The 23945-nt window shown below is 39.1% G+C and overlaps 1 protein-coding gene across 1 annotated transcript in view; it reads right to left on the bottom strand.

Annotated features, from left to right (window-relative positions):
• Positions 1-23945, bottom strand: part of C2H18orf63 (chromosome 2 C18orf63 homolog) — a 59853-nt gene that overhangs the window by 7479 nt on the left and 28429 nt on the right. Inside the window, exons 8-9 of the mRNA XM_043507113.1 lie at positions 21293-21403; positions 6658-6756 (exon numbers count right to left, since the gene is read on the bottom strand). Coding sequence (XP_043363048.1) covers positions 6694-6756; positions 21293-21403 — 174 coding nt within the window. The 3' untranslated portion in view covers positions 6658-6693. The remainder of the gene's footprint in view (positions 1-6657; positions 6757-21292; positions 21404-23945) is intronic.

The raw sequence follows: 23945 nt of genomic DNA, 5'->3' as shown, positions 1-23945 counted from the left end.
CTAAATACAATATGAAGAAATGAAGACAAACGAAGACCACTGAGAACAGCTTGCCATAGCAAGGAGAGCAGTTCCACTGATTGTCCTGGGTGGTAAGAAGAAACGGAGGGGCGTGGGGTTGGTCAGGACCTTTATACTGGTACTGTGAGCACATGGAAGGAGCCAACCTAATGAGTACAACTGAGGGAAAAATTTCTGGTGATTGAGCTTGGTGTGCGCACACACCTACAATGGAATGAACATTTGCAAACACTCAAAGAAGAAAGCATATTTTACTTTTATTTGCGTGTAGCCATTTTTGCCTTTATCCCTTGTACTTAAACTCACTCAAAATCTCTCTTTTTGTTTAAACAGAATGTATCGTGGGGTGTGTGAGAAGCTTTAGGAAAAAAAATGAACCGCGCACATTTTACCCACAGCAATAAATAACTAGCAAAGATGATTCCTCCAGACATATCAGGTCCTCAGATGGCGCTGTACATTTCACTCTAGATGGTGCTGTGCATTTTGACTGATTTTTGTTACACTTGCATACCATTATACAAAGTTGTTGCCATCGGTAAGTTAATCTCTTTGCTATAATGCAATGTACACATTTAATTGTAAGCATCGACCACAATCACAGTTTTGCTTTTGCTCTTATTACTATGGATCATTGATTGTTTAAATCAATGCCTAACTGTTTTTAATATTTAGTGAAAATTGCATGTTGATTTTTTTTTATCAGTATATGAACTTGTGTGGTGGTGGAGAGTGTAAACTACTACAAACACAAAGAGGGGTTTGATCAAATAAGCTTGAGAACCACAGTTTGAGTACTATGTTGACTTGAAGTGATTATTAACTCCAGTTAAAGCAACAGACTTCTGTGCTTTTGTCTCTTTAAAGGAGCAGTGCAACTTATTACTCCTCTGAATGTTCCAGGAGAGGGCTGGACAGATAGTTTTGGGGAAATTGGGCATAGGGATGTGTTGAGGTCACTTAACTAATAGTATCAAAGGCTGGGGGAGACCAGAGAGTGACTGTGGTGTAACAAGCAGGCTGCTGTAGTCAGAATTGCTGAACCACGGCTGCTCAACACACAGATACTCAGTGTAAGCTTGTATGCTAGCTGGGAATGTCCAGACATGGAGCTATAGCAGCCGAGCATTTTAAGGCACTCAGGGTTAGGACAAGTGGTGACACACCCTCTCACTGGTCTGAATTGCATCTCAGAATTACAGGATTAGAATCAATACCATAAGAGCTTCAATCCTTAATTTAAATCCTCTTCTGAGGATTCAAACTCCAAAAAACACAAAACAAAAGTTCAATTTACAAAACAGAACTATATAGTCAACTTATAAGCAAATGTCACTATTTCTGCTCCAATAGTTTGGATTCTATTTATGAAGTCAAAATCTATAATGTACTAATTACAATTTCTCATTATGTAAGATGAGAATAAAGAAGTTCTGTGCTCTTGTACAACTATGATGGATGGGTATCTATGTTCATTTTTATTTTACTCTGTAGATCTGTTTTGAGTGCATATTTAATAAATGATTAACAGTCCCACATAAAGGTTACAACCAGTGTTGTGTTTGTATGAAGGATTGCTGGTTGTGGAAAGCATTGTACTCAGGGTCACTAGACCAGAGGAGACCAGGTAGGGTGTTGGCACACTTGACTGTACAGAAAAGTGGGAGAAGGGGGATGAAGAAACCACTCTTCAGCACCTTATAATGGTCAATTGTATGGCACTTTTTTACTGTTTTCTTGTGGGTTGGATTAACCTTGTCATAGCTCAACAGTAAGTGACTCCACTGGCACATACCCTGTGAAACTGGAATGATGCTGGCTTGCTATTGGCTAAGGTAGGAATTGTGGGTGTATGAGAGAGACACGGACAGCCCAGGAGGAGTGGTGCTGGGGAAAGGGCACACTGCGGGTGGAGATATCAGACACCTTCCCCTGCACCGGGCTCAATGTTGGACAAGGAGGGAGAAGGGGCTTCGGGTGGGCCTGGGGGGAGAAGGTCAGAAAGGAGAGTGAAGCTGGATTTGACTCAGATCTGGAGGGCCTAGGTCTTCTGGATTGAAGTCAGAACTGTGACACTGAGATTTAGTCAGTTGTTATAAAGGGTTTGGGGGACTTCCTCCTCCTCCCTCCCCCAGCTTGCAAACCAGAAATTGTCTGGGGGCCACAATGCTCTCAGAAAAGAGCAAATTATTTTAATCTTTTCCATCTGCACTCTAAAAATTATGCGCTTTGCAATGAAAGTTTAATATAGACAGTTTTGTCTCCCTGCATACATTTCTAAAAGAAGAATTAGGGCAACACTAAAGGATTAAAAGCATCGAAATAAACAATCATATAGATTTAATCTGCTAAAACTTTAGTTCAGTGGGGAGGGAAGAATCTTTGCATCCAAGGTGCAATTATTTTTACAGAATACAAAATTGAAATAATCACAGTAAGATTAAAGATCCTACCTTATACATTGGCAATAAATGTTTCTAAAGATGCAAATGCTTAATAGAAAGGCATACAACAGCCTGTTTTTCAGCAGTGCATACTGTACCCAGAGCGAAGGGACAGAGTTGGGAGCTGGATCAGCCCTGTGAGACAAGGAGCTGCTGCTGCAAGGTGAATGTGGTGCAGGCTCACTCTCCAACTCCTCCAGGGCTTCCCAATCCAAATCTCCCTTAAATTACTTTGAAAATGTTTGAAAATGTTGAAATGGTCACTATGACTGGAATAACCTGAAACACCCCAAATTTGGCTACCCAGTTAGGTCAAAAGGGGTAACAATATCAACAAGAGACTGCAAAATGGCATCAAAATTGATGTATTTTAGTAATTACATATTTAATGTTAAATCATAAAAATCCTGCATTGATGGGCAGATGGACTGGATAATCAAATTTAGCAGTAAGCAACTGGCCAATGGGAGCTGTGAAGCCAGCGCTCTGGGTGGAGGCAGCGCACAGAGCTACCTGGCCACGCCTCTGCCTAGTAGCTGAGCGAGGGGGATGTCACCGCTTTCAGGCAGCCCTCCACGTAAGTGCCCCCAGTGCACCTCACCCCATCCTGTGCCCCAACCCCTTGCCCCCTCTCACACCCAAACTCTGCTGCTGCTCGGGGGGGGAGGTGCGGAGTCAGGTAGGGAGCCTGCTGGCCCTGCCAACCCCTGCACCCAGCACCAGCAGGAGTCCTGGGCCACGCACCACCGGCCGACCCCCCACCTCCAGCACCCTGGCCGCCCACCCCAAGTTTTCGTCAGGGGTATATAGTAAAAGTCATGGACTGAATTTTTGTTTACTGCTCATGATCTGTCCGTGACTTTTAGTAAAAATCCCCGTGACTAAAATGTAGCCTTATTGATGAGATTACTTTCCTTTCCACTTGTGATCATGTGAATCCCCTCCTCTCCTATTTGTCATCAAATTATCCCTATGTTAGCTGTAGCAATTGCTTCAATGGAAAAGCAATATTTTGAAAGTATTTATTATATTTTAAGCTTCTTTAAATGAAATTCAGCAACTAAAACTAAGGAAGAAACCAGCTCCATGTGAAAAGGCAGATTTCTGCAGAAGAACAGAAAGTGCTTTGAGAATCAAGTGTGATTCACAGAGCAGTTTGGGAACATAGGTTCTGCTATTTTTAATATAGTTATTGCTCTAACTCCTTTTATACTTGTAACTCTTTCCCCTCCTTCTTTTAAGAACCTTCTGCACCTCTCCTGACCTACCTACAAGCCCAACTTCCTTTTCAGCAGCAGTTTTATGACTCAGAAAACAATTGCAATTCACTTCCTTCTATAAAAAACTAAGTGAAATATTGAACAGCTCCCAACTTAATTTGTACCTCAGAAAATGAATTAAAAGTGGCTGAAATGGTCTATAAATCACTGTTAAAATTTTTGGTCATACAAGTTTTAGGTAAACTATAAAGAGTCAACCAAGTTAGTTAAATTTACTCTTAATTTTTAACTTCTCCTATTGTCCCAAAGAAAGGCTGAGTCCCGCTCTCAAGAGAAAGTGATATTATATATAGTGGACAAGATTTATTAAATACTGTTCCTGATGCTCTCTCTCACTGGTCTTACACCAATGTAACTCTATTGACTTTAGGGGAGATACTCCTGATTTCCAAAAACAAAAGTGAGAAGAAAATCAGAAACATCTGTGATTTTCTGTGACAGATACTGGAGTTTATGGATCTTGGCTCTTATTCAGCAGAAAAAACTATCCCCTTTCTGTAAGGAAATTGTAAATAAAAATGTTTATATAGTGATAAGTTGTGAAGCCAACCTCCTCCTGTAAGACAACAATTATTTTATTTTAAAAACATCTCATCTCAATATATTGCCCCATGGAAAACTTTAAAGGCTCAGGAGTAAATATCAAGAGAACAAAAATCAAATGCAAACACACATTTGTAAGTGCTGAATATGGGTGCAACACTGGCACAACAACAGGACAGTATACTATAAAAAGAAGTTGTAGACCAAAACTTCTTAGGCCGACTCTGGCATCACTACATTGACAAGGATTAGTCAGCTCCCAGAACTGAGGAAGAATCCGTACTAACAGGATCCTTAGAAATCATTATATTTTAAACAAATTGGGACAAAGTTTATAGAGCACTTATCACAATGTGGCCCTGATCCTCCTTGGGGAAGCTGGACCCTACTGGTATATACATAATAAAAAGCTGAAATCAGCTTCAGTACAAAGTTTTGACAAAGCTAATCTCACATCTCAGAGCAAACATCTTTGGTATTGAGTGAGGCCTCAGGGCCACTCACAGACTTCAGCACTACAGACCAGGATGTTGAATCTTCTAGGACAGATTTCCTTTTTGGTGGGGACATGCCTCAGTTGCCTGATTTTGAAGCTGAACTACTCTATCCCTTTTCAGGGGAAAACGACTAATCAAATATCACATCTAAATACTGGGCTGGGGAGGACCTGATGTATGAAGGCACTACACACACAGGGTACACTCATCTAGGGAATGAGCTTTTCCCAGGCAGAATAAAGAGTGGGTGTTCATGTCATTTCAGGGGATACATCCACCTCAGGGAACAAAGAGGCATGAAATGCACTGCTTGACAGAGATTGATTGCCTGGCTACCTATTATCACTTATGCTGAAACCAGAAACTGAATTAAAAAGGAAATATCTTTAAGTATTTTTCTTTTTATTAAGACCCTGATATTCCCATTTGTATGTTTTATACACTGTACTTTTGGTCCAGCCATGACTTATGTGATCCCTTTCCTTTTTTTATTACTTTGATATTTTTATTTTGGACTCCTATAACCTCATTTACTTCTAAGATTGTTAAACACAGAGTCTGTTCCCTCATGTAAGTTTTGGTTGATAACTTTTAACTGGCTGCATGAGTAAAACTGTCCTTTTTCTAACATGCTCTCTGCATCCCTAATGTACAAGAATACTCTTCCCTGAAGGACTAATACTAACATAAAACCCGCACATTCTGAGCACTGGTATCTCGGTCTTCTGATTGTGGAACTGTATAATCTTTAATGTTTTGCATGGCTGGTCAGTTTATCCTTTTATTAGAACTTATTGCTGCCCAAGTGCCCAGCCACCATGCTCATCCTTACAGGAAATGATGCACATAACTTCAGCTGGATATGGTCCTGTGATTTTAACAATAACTTAGGTTAAAAACTGCATTCAGCAACGCACAGAAACTAGGTTTCATTTGGTTTGAAGGAAAAAAAAAGAAAAGAAAAGAAAAATTATCCAATCATATGTGAGTTTAAGCCAAGTCTGAGCATATCTAAGGGTAGGAATCTTTTATAATTCAACATAGAGCTTGTTTGCCAGGAAAGGCCAGACAAGCAAAATGAAAAGACCACTTATCTGCAAGTGTTTGAAGAAACCAAGAACTCTGGCTTTGTTATATGTTAGTATTTTATCCTAGCATCCAGCTTCTTATTGTGTAAGGCAGGAATGGGCAAATTACGGCCTGCGAGCTGGATCCGGCCCACAAGTCGTTTTAAGCCAGGCCGCAAGCTGGGGAGCAGGGTCTGGGGCTTGCCCCGCTCTGGTGCTCCAGCTGGGGGCACCAGGTCAGGGGCCACACCACGCAGCTCCCAGAAGCCATGGCATGGCCACGTTCCAGGGCGCAGAGTCAGCACCACGCAACTCCTGGAAGCAGCTGCATGGCCCCGCACTGGTGCTAGCAGGGTCAGAGGCCGCTTAACACGTAGGAGCCGGAGAAGGGACATGACACTACTTCCAGGAGCCGGTTGAGGTAAGCGCTGCTCAGAGCCTGCATCCCTGAGCCTCTCCCTCTGCCCTGATCCCCCTCCTGCTTTTTAAACCCCTCAATCCCAGCACGGAGCACCTTCCTGCACTCCAAACCTCTCATCTGCAGCCCCACCCCAGAGCCCACATGCCCAACCAGAGCCCTCACTCCCTCCCACACTTCAACCCCAATTTTGTGAGCATTCATGGGCTGCCATACAATTTCTATTCCCCGATGTGGCTCTCAGGCCAAAAAGTCTGCCCACTCCTGGTGTAAGGCAATCTCTGTACAGACAGTTTATAAAGTAATTGTGATCCTTAAGAATCGGAGATGACAGAGTATTATTTTTATTAAAGAGAAGAATCTTTCAAGTTTGTAACACAGAAATACCTGATTTTTCTTTCTATGCTCCTCTACATCCACATTCTAGATAGCAGGCTTACTTGTTTTGGATTTCTTTGACTTTGAATAACCTCCTCCTTCTTCCTGCTAACAAGTAATAAAGCAAGTTAAATGAATGCACTCAGTGCTGAGTAACACTAAGCCAACAGCTAAACTAACAAATGTCATTTCTGCAAATAAGAAATTTTGATTGAACAGTACATGAAATAGAAAATAAGCATACATTTCATAAATCAATTAAGCAATGTTCAAAATGTGGGGATAATGTATAGTATGTAACAGAAGATTAAATTAAAACCCAAACTGCTGAAAATATCCTTTTAAATGCTGGATCAAAAGTAATGGCCAAGCATTCCAAGAGCAACTAGTGACTTTTGAGTGCCCAATTTCAGATACCTTAAAGGGGCCTAATTTTCAGAGGATGGGTGCTTAGATTAAAAGTGATTTCCCAGGGATACACGTTGCCCTGGATTGAGGGCATATTAAGTGCACTCAGCCATTATGAATTAATGAAATAGAACACCACATAGTTAAGGGTTAATTTGGAGACAGGCTTTCAGAAGCAAGGTCATAACTGCTGGCAGTTTTGCTACTCAGAATGGGAGGGAGGAAGGAAAAGTAAATAACTAAGAATGAAAGAAGATATATGGATGGACAACCTGGAGTCTAGATGCCTCAGTTATTAAAAGTTTATTGCAAGTTAGGAAAAGTGATGATCTAGTAAGGGTCATTATGACCTCTGTTTTGTAGAAGTTAGTTACAAAAAGTTTAGATCAGTGGTTCTTAACTTTTACTGCAGCCTGCACCCCTTTGGTTCTCAAAATATGTTCTTGCACCTCTTATCAAAAATCATTGAAGTAGGTCTGTTCTTTAAACCTAGATATTTGTTTGTATATTACAGTAGTCACTAAAAAATGTATAATGTAATAAATACATAGGTTTGATTAAACAAAGTAGTTGTACTTATGTGCCTGTGCTTAATTTGTATTTTCGATGATTTACCTTCTAAAAAAATCTGGCATGTTTTGCACCCCCAGAAAGGACATCTTGCACCACACAGGGGGTGAGTGCACCCCAGGTTAAGAGCCACTGGTTTAGATAATAGAGTGTACTTGGGAGCAGTCCTCTGGAGCTATCCTGAGAGAGACATTTTTTCCTGACATGTTTCCTCCCAGCAGGGAGGCGTTTGGCCAGTGCTGACTTGTCATTGATTACTCAGTAACATTTCAGAATATAGGTAAATATCTGAGATGTTCTAAACCTATTGCTTATGTCTGCGTGTGCTTAAATCTCAAACTGCTTAGATAAGAGCACACTTACTTGCATTTAATCCTTGATCAGACAGAATCACTGTGTTTCTACTTTCAGAGTAGCAGCCGTGTTAGTCTGCATTCGCAAAAAGAAAAGGAGTACTTGTGGCACCTTAGAGACTAACAAATTTATTTGAGCATAAGCTTTCGTGAGCTACAGCTCACTTCATTGGATGCATTTGGTGGAAAATACAGTGGGGAGATTTACACACACACACACACACACACACACACACACACACACACCACACACACACACACACACACACACACACACACACACACACACACACACACAGAACATGAAACAATGGGTTTTATCATACACACTGTAAGGAAAGTGATCACTTAAGACGAGCCATCACCAGCAGCGGGGGCGGGGAAAGGAGGAAAACCTTTCATGGTGATAAGCAAGGTAGGCCATTTCCAGCAGTTAACAAGAATATCTGAGGAACAGTGGGGGGCGGGGTGAGGGGAGAAATAACATGGGGAAATAGTTTTACTTTGTGTAATGACTCATCCATTCCCAGTCTCTATTCAAGTCTAAGTTAATGGTATCCAGTTTGCCAATTAATTCCAATTCAACAGTCTCTTGTTGGAGTCTGTTTCTGAAGTTTTTTTGTTGAAGGATAGCCACCCTCAGGTCTGTAATCGAGTGACCGGAGAGACTGAAGTGTTCTCCGACTGGTTTTTGAATGTTATAATTCTTGACGTCTGATTTGTGTCCATTTATTCTTTTACGTAGAGTCTGTCCAGTTTGACCAATGTACATGGCAGAGGGGATTGCTGGCACATATCACATTGGTAGATGCACAGGTGAATGAGCCTCTGATAGTGTGGCTGATGTGATCAGGCCCTATGATGGTGTCCCCTGAATAGATATGTGGACAGAGTTGGCAACGGGCTTTGTTGCAAGGATAGGTTCCTGGGTTAGTGGTTCTGTTGTGTGGTGTGGTTGCTGGTGAGTATTTGCTTCAGGCTGGGGGGCTGTCTGTAAGCAAGGACAGAGCCAGAAGAGTACCCAGAAGTCACCTACTACAGGACAGACCCAACAAAGAAAATAACAGAACGCCACTAGCCATCACCTTCAGCACCCAACTAAAACCTCTCCAACGCATCATTAAGGATCTACAACCTATCCTGAAGGACGACCCATCACTCTCACAGATCTTGGGAGACAGGCCAGTCCTTGCTTACAGACAGCCCCCCAACCTGAAGCAAATACTCACCAGCAACCACACACCACACAACAGAACCACTAACCCAGGAATCTATCCTTGCAACAAAGCCCGTTGCCAACTCTGTCCACATATCTATTCAGGGGACACCATCATAGGGCCTAATCACATCAGCCACACCATCAGAGGCTCGTTCACCTGTGCATCTACCAATGTGATATATGCCATCATGTGCCAGCAATGCCCGTCTGCCATGTACATTGGTCAAACTGGACAGTCTCTACGTAAAAGAATAAATGGACACAAATCAGACGTCAAGAATTATAACATTCAAAAACCAATCGGAGAACACTTCAATCTCTCCGGTCACTCGATTACAGACCTGAGGGTGGCTATCCTTCAACAAAAAAACTTCAAAAACAGACTCCAACGAGAGACTGTTGAATTGGAATTAATTGGCAAACTGGATACAATTAATTTAGGCTTGAATAGAGACTGGGAATGGATGAGTCATTGCACAAAGTAAAACTATTTCCCCATGTTATTTCTCCCCCCCCCCCACTGTTCCTCAGATGTTCTTGTTAACTGCTGGAAATGGCCTACCTTGCTTGTCACCATGAAAGGTTTTCCTCCTTTCCCCCCCTCGCTGCTGGTGATGGCTCATCTTAAGTGATCACTTTCCTTACAGTGTGTATGATATCTCCACACTGTATTTTCCACCAAATGCATCCGATGAAGTGAGCTGTAGCTCATGAAAGCTTATGCTCAAATAAATTTGTTAGTCTCTAAGGTGCCACAAGTACTCCTTTTCTTTTTGTGTTTCTACTGACACAGCCTGGTGAAATAGTTACGTTACCAGTGTTGGGGGTTCTGAAAACCCCGGGTAACACACAGTCGGACCAGTCGTTAATATACTTATTAATTATCTGGAAAAAATGAAAAATTATAAGGGGGTAATATGTGCAGATGTCACAAAATTATTTAGAATAGTCAAGACCTGAGAACACTATGATGAACTCCACAGGGAGTTTCAACAAAACTAAGTGAATGAGCAACAAGATGGAAGATGACATTTACTGTTGACAAATGTAAATTAAAAGGAATAATTTGAACTACTCATGCACATTTCTGGGTTCTGAAATAACTATAAATGCTCAAGAAAAAGACACAATTATTTATGTGCTATGGTGGCGTGAAAAGGTAAAGGCATTGCAATCTCTACGGGGTTAACAGGGCTGCAACCAGTTGAGTATGAAAGGTGGCTGTGGGAAAAGCTGAGTCAAAGGGGAGCTAAGAAGAAGGGTGCACCTTTTCTCTGAGCTTGCTAAAGTGGGGGAAAGCATTTGGGGAATTATTGTCCAGTGCTTTTAAGTCCATTTATTTTTTGTTAATTATAAAAGTCCTAAAAGGATTGAGGTTTGGACCTTATTTCTGTTCCCTGGCTGGTGAAACTGCCCACCAGTCTGCAAGTACTCATAATGCAAACTACCAGTTAAAACATAAAAAGAAGGGAATGGAAAATACTACTGAAAATATTTACCACAATATAAATGGAGAGTATTTCCTCACATTTAATACTCTTTCCCTTTGGGTTATCAGATATTAAAAAAGATGTAATAGAAATAGAAGAGGTTCAGAGATAGGCAGCAATATGGTTAAAAATCCTGAAAAGACTTCCATTAGAAGAACGAAAAGATTATGACTGTTTTTTCAGAGAGGAGACGAATAAAAGGGGATATATACATAAAATTATGAATGGTATCTAGCAGCTATTTGCGTGCTCCTATTGATTCTTTCTGATACTAGTAAGTGGATTAAAAGTGAAACTAAAAGACAGTAAATTAAAATCAGTAAAAGGAAATACTGTATGTTTTACACAAATCATACCTAGCCTATAGAATTTATTGCCACAGGATATTACTGAATCCAAGAGTTTAATAGGATTAAAAATGATGAGACATTTATATAACTGATGAGAGCATCCATAGTTACATTAAAGTAAATGATACAAATAATAAAGGATCAAATTTTGTATTGCAGGGAATAAGCCATCTACTAATAGCTTGGGGCAGGAAGAAAAAACTGTCCCGATAGGCCACTTCAGGAATTCTTGCACCTTCCACTCGAAAATTAGCTACTAGTCACTGTTGAAGATGGAATATTGGACAAAATATACCAGTGATCTAATGTAATAAAGCATTTACTATATACCTAGTTAGTGCTGTGTGGATCCTTATTGCAGTGCTGACATGATCAATGAAGCTGATAGCTATGCACCTCAATTTAAATGTCTCAATACTTTGGATCAAGGAGATGGTGGTAATCTGTAACATACCTGGATTATCCGCAAACAGAAATGACTGTATGGAACCAAAAAATTAATCAATCAATCTCCACTGTAATTTACATGTACTGTTTTTTAAAATAGATGGAGTCCACATTTTCTGCAATAGTTTCTTTGAATTATAATTAAGCAGAGTAAAATACATATGCAGAAAAGGATGTTCTAAATTGATGGCATACACTTCAGCAAATAGGAAAAGCTTTCATGCAGTCAGAAGAATCTCATTTATAGGAACATTATAAAGTGGATTAATAAATCCCAGAAATAAGTTGTATGACACTGTGAATGTCTTTCCTAACAAGATTTTTTTAATGTGGAATCGGAAAAGTTATTTTCATATACCCTAAAATAAAATATTTACATTAAATATTGTTAACCTTATTAGTGTTACTACATATTTAATTTCTGAAGGAGTATGTTTTCAAAATTTTAAAAGTTGGCCAAAAAATTCTGAAAAAAGACAGGAATGAAATAAAAGTTTTACTTTTTCCAGGCCATAAGGGATTTCTTGTATTCCCGGTTTTGCTTTAACTGGTCAATATTCTAAAATCAAAAAGTACATATTGTCTTTTTCATCACTTAGTGTCTGGATGTGAGTTTTTTACCTGCCTTCTTTTGCCACAACTTTTTCTTTGAAGTTGTTTTCAAATGGGTCTCCATCTTTGAGTAAATCTGTTTTGAGCCCACTGCTTCACAATGCAAGGGATCATTCACTGTCAACATCTTAAAATGCAAAAGTTGATATACCCTCATTAGCTAAAACTCCAGTACTATTGTAATGGTTATCATGACAGGACTTCTGATTGACTTTTTTTTGGCTACTGAATCTCACCATTACAATCCACCCTGACCTGTAACTTCTAACAACACTAACACCAAGGTGAATTATACAGATAAATTATCACTCACTGTCCAAAGAATAGACCACTATCAATATGTACCCTTTCTTACTGATGTACTTTCTCACTCTAGCAGCTAACCTGTGTCTGTGAGGCATTAATAGCGCAGTACTTCATATTTCTAGAGACTGTTTTTTAAAAGTCAGCAGACATAAATTAAGAACTGTGCTCACAGGACATATGCAAGAGCCCCTCTCTGCCCAGCCCCCTTCATCATCCCCCGTCCCCCCACATAACAAACCAACCAACCCAAACAATAATAAAGTCAGGCTGAGAAAGATTATAGTCTACCAAATTCATATTTATAGATTAAGAAAACCATGGGAAGGAAAAATACCACTCCTGGGAGTTTTTAGGATAAAACATCTTTTTATTCTATTATGGTGAAGAGCATTCTTAAATAGCAGCAATAAAAGGTTCTATATCTTGTAAAGAAAGTGTAATAAAATGTATGGATAATTTTCTTAAAGTTAAAAGCCTTTGTAGATACAAATTAAAAGAAAAATTAGGAGATTCAAACCACAACTTACGTTCCTGAAAGTCTTAAAAAAAACTTGGTGCTAAATTCATCACTGTTATTGCACTGAACTCAGTTTACCACTTCTTGTTTTATTAAAACTCAAGAGGAAGTATCATACTCTATTTAAATTATTTTTAGTGTGCCATTCAGCACAAAGTTCAAATGCTGTTAACAACTTGCATTTTTACTAGGCTGTCAAGCGATTAAAAAAATTAATCGTGATTAATTTCACTGTTAAACGATAATAGAAAACCATTTATTTAATATTTTGGATGTTTTCTACATTTTCAAATATTTGATTTCAATTACAACACAGAATACAAAGTACACACTGCTCACTTTGTAATAAAAAATAATATAAATATTTGCACTATAAAAAACAATAGTATTTTTAAATTCACCTAAGTACAGTATTGCATTCATCACAAAAGTTGAACTTACAAATGTAGTATAATGTACAAAAAATAACTGCATTCAAAAATAAAACAATGTAGATCTTTAGAGCCTAGAAAGTCCACTCAGTCTTACTTCTTGTACAGCCAATGGCTCAGACAAACAACTTTGTTTACATTTGTGGAGATAATGCTGTCCACTTCTTGTTTACAATGTCATCTGAAAGTGAGAACAGGCGTTCATATGGCACTGTTATGGCTGGCATCGCAAGATATTTACATGCCAGATATGCTAAAGATTCATATGTCCCTTCATGCATGTTTCATGCAACCACCACTCCACATGTGTCCACGCTGATGACAGATTCTGCTAGGTAATGATCCAAAGCATTGTGGACCGATACATGTTCATTTTCATCATGAGTCAGATGTCACCAGCAGAAGGTTTATTTTCCTTTTTGATGGTTCGGGTTCTGTAGTTTCCAGGTCAGAGTGTTGCGCTTTTAAGACTTCTGAAAGCATGCTCCACACTTCGTCGCCCTCAGATTTTGGAAGGCACTTCAGATTCTTAAACCTTGGGTCAAGCGCTATAGCTATCTTTAAGAAATTTCACATTGGTACCTTCTTTGCTTTTTGTCAAATCTGCAGAGAAAGTGTTCTTAAAATGAACAACATGTGCTGGGTCATCATCTGAGATTGCTACAACATGAAATATATGGCAGAATGAAGGTAAAACAGCAGGAAACGAACTCCTTTAGGGAGAATTGTGTCAAATTTAATTAATGCATTTTTTTTAACCAGCGTAGTCAGCGAAGAAGCATTTCCTCTGGAATAGTGGCGGAAGGATGAAGAGATATACAAATGTTTAGCATATCTGGCATGTAAATACCTTGCAATGCCAGCTGCAAAAATGCCATGCAAATGCCTGTTTTCACTTTCAGGTGACATTGTAAATAAGAACAGGGCAGTATTATCTCCTGTAAATGTAAACAAACTTGTTTGTCTTAGCGATTGGCTGAACAAGAAGTAGGACTGAATGGACTTGTAGGCTCTGAAGTTTTACATTGTTCTGTTTTTGAATGCAGTTATGTATCAAAAAAAATCTACATGTGTAAACTGGATTTTCACGATAAAGAGATTGCACTACAGTTCTTGTATGAGGCGAATTGAAAAATACTATTTCTTTTGTTTATCATTTTTACAGTGCAAATATTTGTAATCAAAATAATAATAAGTGAGCACTGTACAATTTGTATTCTGTGTTGCAATTGAAATCAATATCTTAGAAAATGTAGAAAGGCATCCAAAAATATTTAATACATTTCAATTGGTATTGTATAACAGTGTGATTAAAACTGCAATTGATCGTGATTAATTTTTTTGAGTTAATCTCATGAGTTAACTGCAATTAATAGACAACCCTAATTTCTACTAACTTGTAATCTAAATAGCTATTATTACATGCAAAGGTTTTCAATGAATGTGTTGTAATAACTGAACCTGCTAAAGTTTCAAGCTTGTGTAAAAGCACTGGGTTTACATATTCTGTAGTCTACAGCTACTAGGTGATACGATCACATATTTGAGCTGGTCTGATATACCATCCAATAGCGTTGTAGTACACAACTTTGTGTGAAGACAGACTGACACACAGAAAATGGAAGCATATTATTGTTTATAAATTTTGTTAATCCCATTAAATAAAAATCTGGAATGAAATTTAAAGGAATTACCCTTCCTTTCAGAAAGTCACAATTACAAGGGCATACAGCTCAGATGATAAAACAAATCAGTCTTTTACTGTAACAAGAGACAATGGTTAAAGAGCAAACAGGTTACAGCAAACATTAGAAACATACTATCTGGCAGAACTAAGATACAGCATCAAATGCAATTAATAGTCTAATTACTTCAGTGCGTGCGCGTGCGTGCACACACACACACACACACACACACATAATTGGTGAGAACTAGTATAGGTGAAACCAATTATTTACTCTACCTGCTCACAGTTGACTTGTGAATGGTGATTGGTTGTCTTGGTGATATACTCCTTTGATGGTATTAATGATTGTTGATGTTCTCTTTTGGCTCTGTGCACTATACTGTTTAAAACCAATCTGAGAATATTTAACCCAACTCCTTCAATTGGGCTTTTTGTTTGATGCTGTGATACGCTGGTGTTTGCAATTTCTTTGTCCGACTCAGAAATCTGTATCTGTACCTTCTTTGAACTGTGACTTTCCCCAAGTATTTTGTGGTGTTTTGATTTGATAACTTTCCCCCCTTTTTTGTAGTAGAACTGAGTAGTGCAGGTTTTTTCAAACCTAGATTAGCATTTGATGTCTGAAGCATTGATTTGTCACTAGCAGATAATGAAGAAGAATTTAGCTTTTCAGGTTTGCCTTTACTTGACTTCCTGCCTGAAGATGGGCTATTAGAAAAAGCCGAATTTGTCAGCTGCTTACCAGTTTCTTTTTTCTGGTCACATATAGGTCCACCATTTTTTACACTTGATTTCCCAGTCATTCTCTGAGCATCAGTACCATTAATAGGATTTTTGAATGACACAGTTTGGACAGGTTTGTATACCTGATTTACGCTGTGGTTGCATACATTTAATTTAGACCCAGTGACATCTCTAACTACTTTTGGAGAATGCCATAAAACACTCACTTTTTTCTTTCCTTCATTGGCTCTTGTGGCCTTTACATCCATTTGCAACAACTTTCCTTTGAAAATAGGTATAATTCTAGTGGCATTGTTCTTTTGAGAATCCACACATGAATTCTCAGACATTCTTAAGGATTCAGTTGAGTGAACTGGTATCCCTGATGCTCCTAGAGTCTGCTGCTGCTGTCTACTATGCACTGTTTTCTTCATGGCCTCAGCAACAGCATCCTCTGGACATGGAATGAGATTTGAGAGAATACATTGTTTTGGCTGATTGATCAAAAGCTCCATCCTGTGGCTAATTCCTGAACTGCATTGTGAAGACCTCTGCTGCAAAGTCTCTCTTCTTGGAGGTGCTTGAGTCAGAGATACCTTGCATATCGGTTTGCTGGTCAGATTTGCAGGCTTGGCATTTACTCCCTGAAACACACAGCTGTTGCCAAACTGATTCAACTGAATGAAGAGAGTTAGTTTACAATGCTACAATAACTTAGCCTGTATACAACATACACCATACACATTTTTGTGTTGGTTATTTTATAATTCTATTTTTTTTAAAACAACCTAGAATTAAGAACATTGTATGCTTGGTATTAAGACATTTAAGGAAAGATTTTTTCAGCTTGATAAATGAAAAGTAATATGTATGCAAATATCTGATTGTCAAGATGGCAAATATGCTGCACAATATATATCCTTTCAAGCAAGAATAAAAAAGCATGCCACAAGCTATATACAGCAATTATTTCACCTACTACTGAAATGGAACCCAGCAACCTTTTAACATCACATAGCAATAATAAAAGACACGAGGGGAATTTTTCTGTTACAAATACAAGTGGAGAAACCATTTCAGTAATGTGCCCCTTTAATATCTGTTATATCAGATCATTTTATTCACTCTCATGGAAAAATCCACTGAAAGGGGAAAAACTACTTGGAAAATTCTGTATGTATGCAAATATCTGATTGTCAAGATGGCAAATATGCTGCACAATATATCCTTTCAAGCAAGAATAAAAAAGCATGCCACAAGCTATATACAGCGATTATTTCACCTACTACTGAAATGGAACCCAGCAACCTTTTAACATCACATAGCAATAATAAAAGACACGAGGGGAATTTTTCTGTTACAAATACAAGTGGAGAAACCATTTCAGTAATGTGCCCCTTTAATATCTGTTATATCAGATCATTTTATTTACTCTCATGGAAAAAATCCACTGAAAGGGGAAAAACTACTTGGAAAATTCTGTATGTATGCAAATATCTGATTGTCAAGATGGCAAATATGCTGCACAATATATATCCTTTCAAGCAAGAATAAAAAAGCATGCCACAAGCTATATACAGCGATTATTTCACCTACTACTGAAATGGAACCCAGCAACCTTTTAACATCACATAGCAATAATAAAAGACACGAGGGGAATTTTTCTGTTACAAATACAAGTGGAGAAACCATTTCAGTAATGTGCCCCTTTAATATCTGTTATATCAGATCATTTTATTCACTCTCATGGAAAAATCCACTGAAAGGGGAAAAACTACTTGGAAAATTCTGTGCGACTTGCCACATCGAGTTTCTGCTACAATATCCTCTTTGAGGAAAAGGGTCTAGAGCCCATAAGGAGAGATCCAATTCCACCCTTCAGGATATTATGGCATCTGCATGCAGAGCAAACTCCTCTATGCTGCTCCTCAGTGCTCTTATTGTGCCACAGGAAATCTAGATGGTTTTGACTCCCTAATCAGCAGATATGTTCAATCAACCCTCTCTTTAAATGAGTAGTAGCTGCTATTGTTCAAAATTAGTTTTGCTCTGATTACAATTATCTTCCATTAGGACAGTCTCCTTAATTGCAGTTATCACAGACAGTAATACTATGGCTATGTCCTCGGTCTCACACCAGGCTGACGAATCACCTGAAACCTCACAGAACTCTGATTGTGTGTTTTTTTGTATTTAGAGATTTCTGCAGTTTTGAGGGATGAGGGACAAAACTCATTGGATCCAGTTTCCCCATTCTCTGCTTATGGGCTACATTTGGTTGATGAGGCACTTTTCGGATTGCCACATTTCTCAGACAGGGAAGTCCTAATCCTTAGTCATTATTTTAGAGCAGTACTTCTAAAACTGTGGAATGCAAAGCAATTTCTAGTGGCCCACACAGAGATGGCTGACTGTCCTCCTTGTCTCTAGTTACTTACACAGACATCTAGATTTTTCATAACAAAGAAATGCCTGGATGCCTGTGAAAACTGTGGGAAATAAGGAGGAGTCATCCTAACTTTCTCCATTAGGGGCTGCAGCTACTGGAAAGAGAGAAACAGGAGCCTCACTCAGACACCAGTTCTTAACATTTTCGAAACTCTGCAATTTCTACTGCATTCTTCAAATTCTATTCTTTGTTTTTAAAAAATTAAGTTTTTCTTCTTTCACTGACAAGATAACCAGCACGTGTGCTACTGCTCGGAAAAGGCTGAAACTCGTATTTCATATAGCCCATTATTCTAAAAGAGTTGTAAATTTTGCTCCTTCCCATCCTCTTCACCTCTGAAGTGGGAACTTCAGCCTGCCTCAAACCATTTAAATGTTTGCAATAATAAGTCTAGACTACTTATTTTCTCTAATTTTCTTTCAAACAAGGAAAAAAATATCGTTGTGATATTATGGTGGCAGAGTTAAGATAAAAATTCAGGAAAAAGGAAACCTTAGATTCCAACAGAACTGTTAATTTGGCTACATATCACTTCCATATCTTCTTATATAGTTATGATATGAACAGTAATATGTGAGGCTACCCATTTAACTAGAAAAACACAAGTATTAACAGTTATTCATGGTGAGAAATACCTTTACACTCTTGCAGTGTTCTGAAAATTCACATGGGAAAGAGCACGTATTATCATGAACAACGCTGTGCCCAATATACATATTAATATAAACATAAAACTTCTTACATGCATGGGATGTTTGATTAGTTCCTTTGTGGCATACAATGCTTTACTTGTCATTTTTACTGGAAATCCACATAGATGAGGAAGTTTAGACTTTAGGTCAGAAAGAAAAGAGTTTAACACGCCTTCTAAATCTACTCTAGTAAAATATTGGACTGGTTGGCTTCTTATGCAACTTAAAGGGTACCTGAATAAGTGTTAAGGGCTATGTAAGATGGCTTTTAGCATTCTGTATAATGAAACTGTTTATCGTTTTCTTGAGTAATAGCTTAAATACACACTAAAATTTCTTCAAAAGAATTTTAAAAAAAGCAGCTTTACTTTTTAAAGGGACCAACATTTTAGTAGTTTTAATGGTTTTAGAGATTTGAAAGTTTTACTCTTATTAGGCTAAATTAAGCCGTTTTCATTCCCATTGAGAAGTACTTTATTGCTTGAGCAAACACATTGAAATCAATGGAATATCCCGCAAAATAAGGTATTATTCAACACAAGTAAAAGTGATAGAAACTAGTGCTTTATTTGTAACATCCTCCTGGTTTTCTTCATTTCCTTCTCTGGATATTTTAATTATTTTCTCATTCCAAAGCACAACTCAATATGAATCTTGGTTTTTAGTCTGAGTTCTTTCTTTGTGAGCATGGTTCTGAAATCAGAGTTTCCTAATTAATGTGAACACCCTCTACTGGTTTCAGAGTAGCAGCCGTGTTAGTCTGTATTCGCAAAAAGAAAAGGAGTACTTGTGGCACCCTAGAGACTAACAAATCCACTCGAGCATAAGCTTTTGTGAGCTACAGCTCACTTCATCGGCAGTCACTTCAGCAGCAACATAAAATGTCTGAAACAAGTATTAGCAATACTATTCATAGATTCATAGATACTAAGGTCAGAAGGGACCATTCTGATCATCTAGTCCGACCTCCTTCACAACGCAGGCCACAGAATCTCACCCACCCACTCCTACGAAAAACCTGACCTATGTCTGAGCTACTGAAGTCCTCAAATCGTGGTTTAAAGACTTCAAGGAGCAGAGAATCCTCCCTCAAGTGCCCGTGCCCCATGCACACACAATGCTATTATTTTTTCAGTATTTCAATGATGCAGGGGTGGATCTAAAAAAATAAAGCTAGAATATGGAGCAATTCCTCATGGGATTGCACAAATTGCAAAGCAAAGGAAAAATGAGGCCTAAACTAATGATAATACCCCTGGTTAAGGGTGACCTGCAAAGAAAAACATTCTGTTAGTGCCATTTCTTGTTGCTATAACAAGGAGGGCATGAAATAGATTTATTTTATAAAAAGGGGTTTTCTGCTTGTTTTTAAGATTATAAGTCATAGGTTCATCTAGACTGTTTTTCCTGGAAAGACTCTGATGATTGTGAGGAACCAAGTAACTTCATCGATATTATGGAAGTGAAACCAGACTTAGGTTTCAATTGTGAAAACACTTAAAATGTCCTGAACTCTAAGCATGAGAGTAAATGTTAACAGGATCAGGGCCTGTGTGGTGAAGTAATTTATTCAGATTCAGATTTACTACAACTTAAATTTTTATTGGTTGGCTTTTTTTTTTGTTTTTGTTGTTAAAGCCTATTTAACCCATATGCCCAAACAAACAGGCTGAAGAAAAATTATTCTCTTAAAGATTTGTCATCCCAGCCCCTACAAAAGTTCCCAATTCATATTCAGGGTCCTTAAGAAACATTTCCAGCAAAACAGAGAAGACCAGATTTGACATCATTCATTAATAACATAGAAGAACTGAATTAAATATTTTGGACCATATTTTCTGATGACATAGCCTCATTCACTCAATAGAATTACAACTGCAGGTAATTTGGCCCTCAATTTGGATTAGAGTTTGGACCTTGGCTGGCACGGTAGAGGAGAAGGCATTCCAAACAAAATAAAATATGTATAAAGGATACGTAAAGAGCCGTTCCCCTATCAGTTTGAAGTAAACACTGCCAATATACTTTGTCTCTCCATGATCCTCTGGAAGGATATACCATACTAAAAATAAAATACACATATAGATGGAATGTTATTATAAACAACATGATTAATACAAAAAAATTCAAAAAGAGACAAAAGGGAAAAAAATCGTATGTAACTCATGTTCTTTCCTACCAGATTCTTCCAGTGCATCTGAAAGTCTTTGTATGAATTGAAAAGGAGACTCTGGTTGGAATTACATGGCTAATACTTAATGATCTGACCCATTTTCATGCTGTAGAGGGGTAAAGCAAAGAGAATGCTAGATACCAAACCCACAGCATAGTTGGAAACACAGTTATTTGGTAAACTGTTTGTTTTTGTTGGAATTAAATAGAATTGTTCCCTTGGCAAGACATAGCACCAGTTTACTTAAAATTGATTTGTCTCTGACGGTCGGTCTTTTATTGTTGTCAATATTTCTAAGATGGTTTGCTGAAATGTCGAAGTCTTCCAGCTTTAAATAGAAAAAAAGTGTTTTGTTATTTTCAAATATTGCTCATTTATACAAAGTGAAAAAGGACCATGCAAAATCTAACATGCATTCAAAAGTACTTACAAAACTTATACATGAATATTCACTTATCAGCCAGTGCAAACTGCTGATTTTAGAATTAATTCACATTATCACATGGCAGAGTCTGTTTCAAACGTTTAAAAACCTATACTTTCAGGAACTGGCTAAAGACGTAAAAGACTTAAAGGCTGATGGATCATATCGGAGGTAATTAAACATGTAAGGATACTGGATCCAGAAGGACTTGAAGCACAAAATAAATGTCCTCAGACTAAGAACATCCTTACTATCCCTGCAGTACTTTTAAGTTCTACTCAGAAACCAACCATATTCTAATGTTGGACAAACTAGTGACAGTATTGCCCCATAACCACCAGGTAGCAAACACATCTCAGCAAGACTACCAAGAAGCTATATGCCTTTGTCTCTTGGAAAAATCAAGAGAGATACCCAGATATTCTGAGAGAAGACATGCTGGAGCTAAAGTCATAGGACACTCCTAGCCTGGAGAAACATTCTTTTCTGACTCTGTTGTTTGTCATGGTTTGCATCCACGCAGTGACAGAAAAGCCTTTCAGTTGCTCTGTCTATCTTCAGACTCTAGCAAATTATGGACCACAATATTGATTATTGATAATGAAACATCATGTTAATTTCCATCATCACTGCCTGTGTCACCTTAAAGTTGTCTTTGATTAGTATGTTAGCTAGCTAGGGAAATGGTGGCATTTCTTCTCCTGAGAGCCAAAAGATATTCTAAAGGATAGAAGTGGATTGAAATGCTTGCTTTTGTAAGCAAGTAGTAATCAGAAATTTAGTACTCATTGTACCAGATCAGTTAAGGTGCCATGGCGGCTATCAGAACGGATTGCTAATTTCTTAATATTGAAGTATGGTTTACGATATATTTGCTAACTATGCTCACATCCAGCATGACCCAAACTACTCCCAACTTTGTTGGGGGTATCACAAAGAAATGGAGCAGGTTTCAGAGAAGCGCTGTGCAGACGGGACTTCTTTGATAGCTTGATGGCTAAAAGTTGATAGATGGTTTTTGAGCATAAGATGTTTACTCTAAGCCAGGGTGGGCAAACTACAAACCCCTCAGGGCTTTGGATCTGACCCGCGGGATTGCCACCCCTGTGGCACTGTGCCGGGAAGCAGTCACACCACGTCCATGCAGCCCGTGGTGGGGCGGGGGGGGCAGAGAGCTCCGCACACTGCTCTTGCTTGTGGGTACCTCCCCCAAAGCTCCCATTGGCCAGGAACGGGTTACCACGGCCAATGGGAGCTTTGGGGGAGATACCCTCAGGCGAGGGAAACATGCGGAGGCCCACTGCGCCCCCCCCCCCACCTCCAGGGGCTTGCAGGGGACTTGGTGCCGGCCGCTTCCTGGAGTGGTGCGGTGTGGGGCCGGCAGGCAGAGAGCCTGCCCTGGCCCCGGTGTGTGTTGCTGCCCACCCTGGAGTGCGCTAAGTTAGCGGCACCGAGCCGGAGCCTGAACCCCTCCTGCACCCAACTCCCGGCCTGAGCCCTGTTGCATCCGCACCCCCTCCTGCACCCCAACCCCCTGACCTGAGCCCCCTGCTGCATCCTGCACCCCTCCTGCACCCCAACCCCTTCCGTGATCCCCCTCGTACACCCCAACCCCTCCTCTGCCCCAACCCCTTGCCCGAGCCCCTTCCTGCACACTGCACCCCCTCCCGCACTCTGCCTCCGCACCCCAACCCTGCAAGAAATTCCCCACCCAGATGTGGCCCTCAGGCCAAAATGTTTGCCCACCCCTGCTCTAAGCTATTATAGGATGAAAGTGACAAGAAGGATTATCTCCTGGGTAATGCTGGAGAATATTTGGTATAAGGCGACCTAGTGACATAAAGACATTCATCCATTGTAATCATCATGGCACTGTGTGTAGACATCCTTCTATTATGTGGAGACTACAAGGAAGGGGTCAGAGACCCTGGTGTCAAACAGGGTTTTGGGTGTTTGTGGATGATACAATGCTTAATCTCAGTGGTTTCATCTGCCTCTATTGCTACTTAATTCATCATCTTCTCCAGAGGAGGACGGTTCTGTAACATCTTTGCCCGGCAGTCCCAAATGGATGTATGTTTCATATGAAAAAATCTACTATCCCTGGGGAAATAGTGCTACCAGCATGTGCTTCCCTTTTCCCATGCTCTTATTATTTCCTCTGGAAATCTCTTCAAAGAGTAACTATAGGGAAATCTCACAGCTCTGACATTCTGATTGGAATGACTGTCAGACTCCCATGAGTACAACCATATCCAATAATATATGGTATATATATTTAGTACAAGATAGGGCTAAGCAACTAACATAGTGCATGTCCAATGGCAATTGGGAGTAAAATCTTGCTTCCTCATGTCCTTTTCAAATAAAGCAGCCCAGATAAAATACAGCCAATAAAAAAGTGCAAGTAGGATGAACAAAATTAGCCATAGAAATTAGAACTGTT

The sequence above is a fragment of the Dermochelys coriacea genome, chromosome 2 (assembly GCF_009764565.3).
Source record: "Dermochelys coriacea isolate rDerCor1 chromosome 2, rDerCor1.pri.v4, whole genome shotgun sequence".
In the NCBI taxonomy this organism is placed as follows: domain Eukaryota; kingdom Metazoa; phylum Chordata; order Testudines; family Dermochelyidae; genus Dermochelys; species Dermochelys coriacea.
The sequence above is the reverse complement of the archived record's forward strand: the minus strand, read 5'-3'. Positions and strand labels throughout refer to the sequence as shown.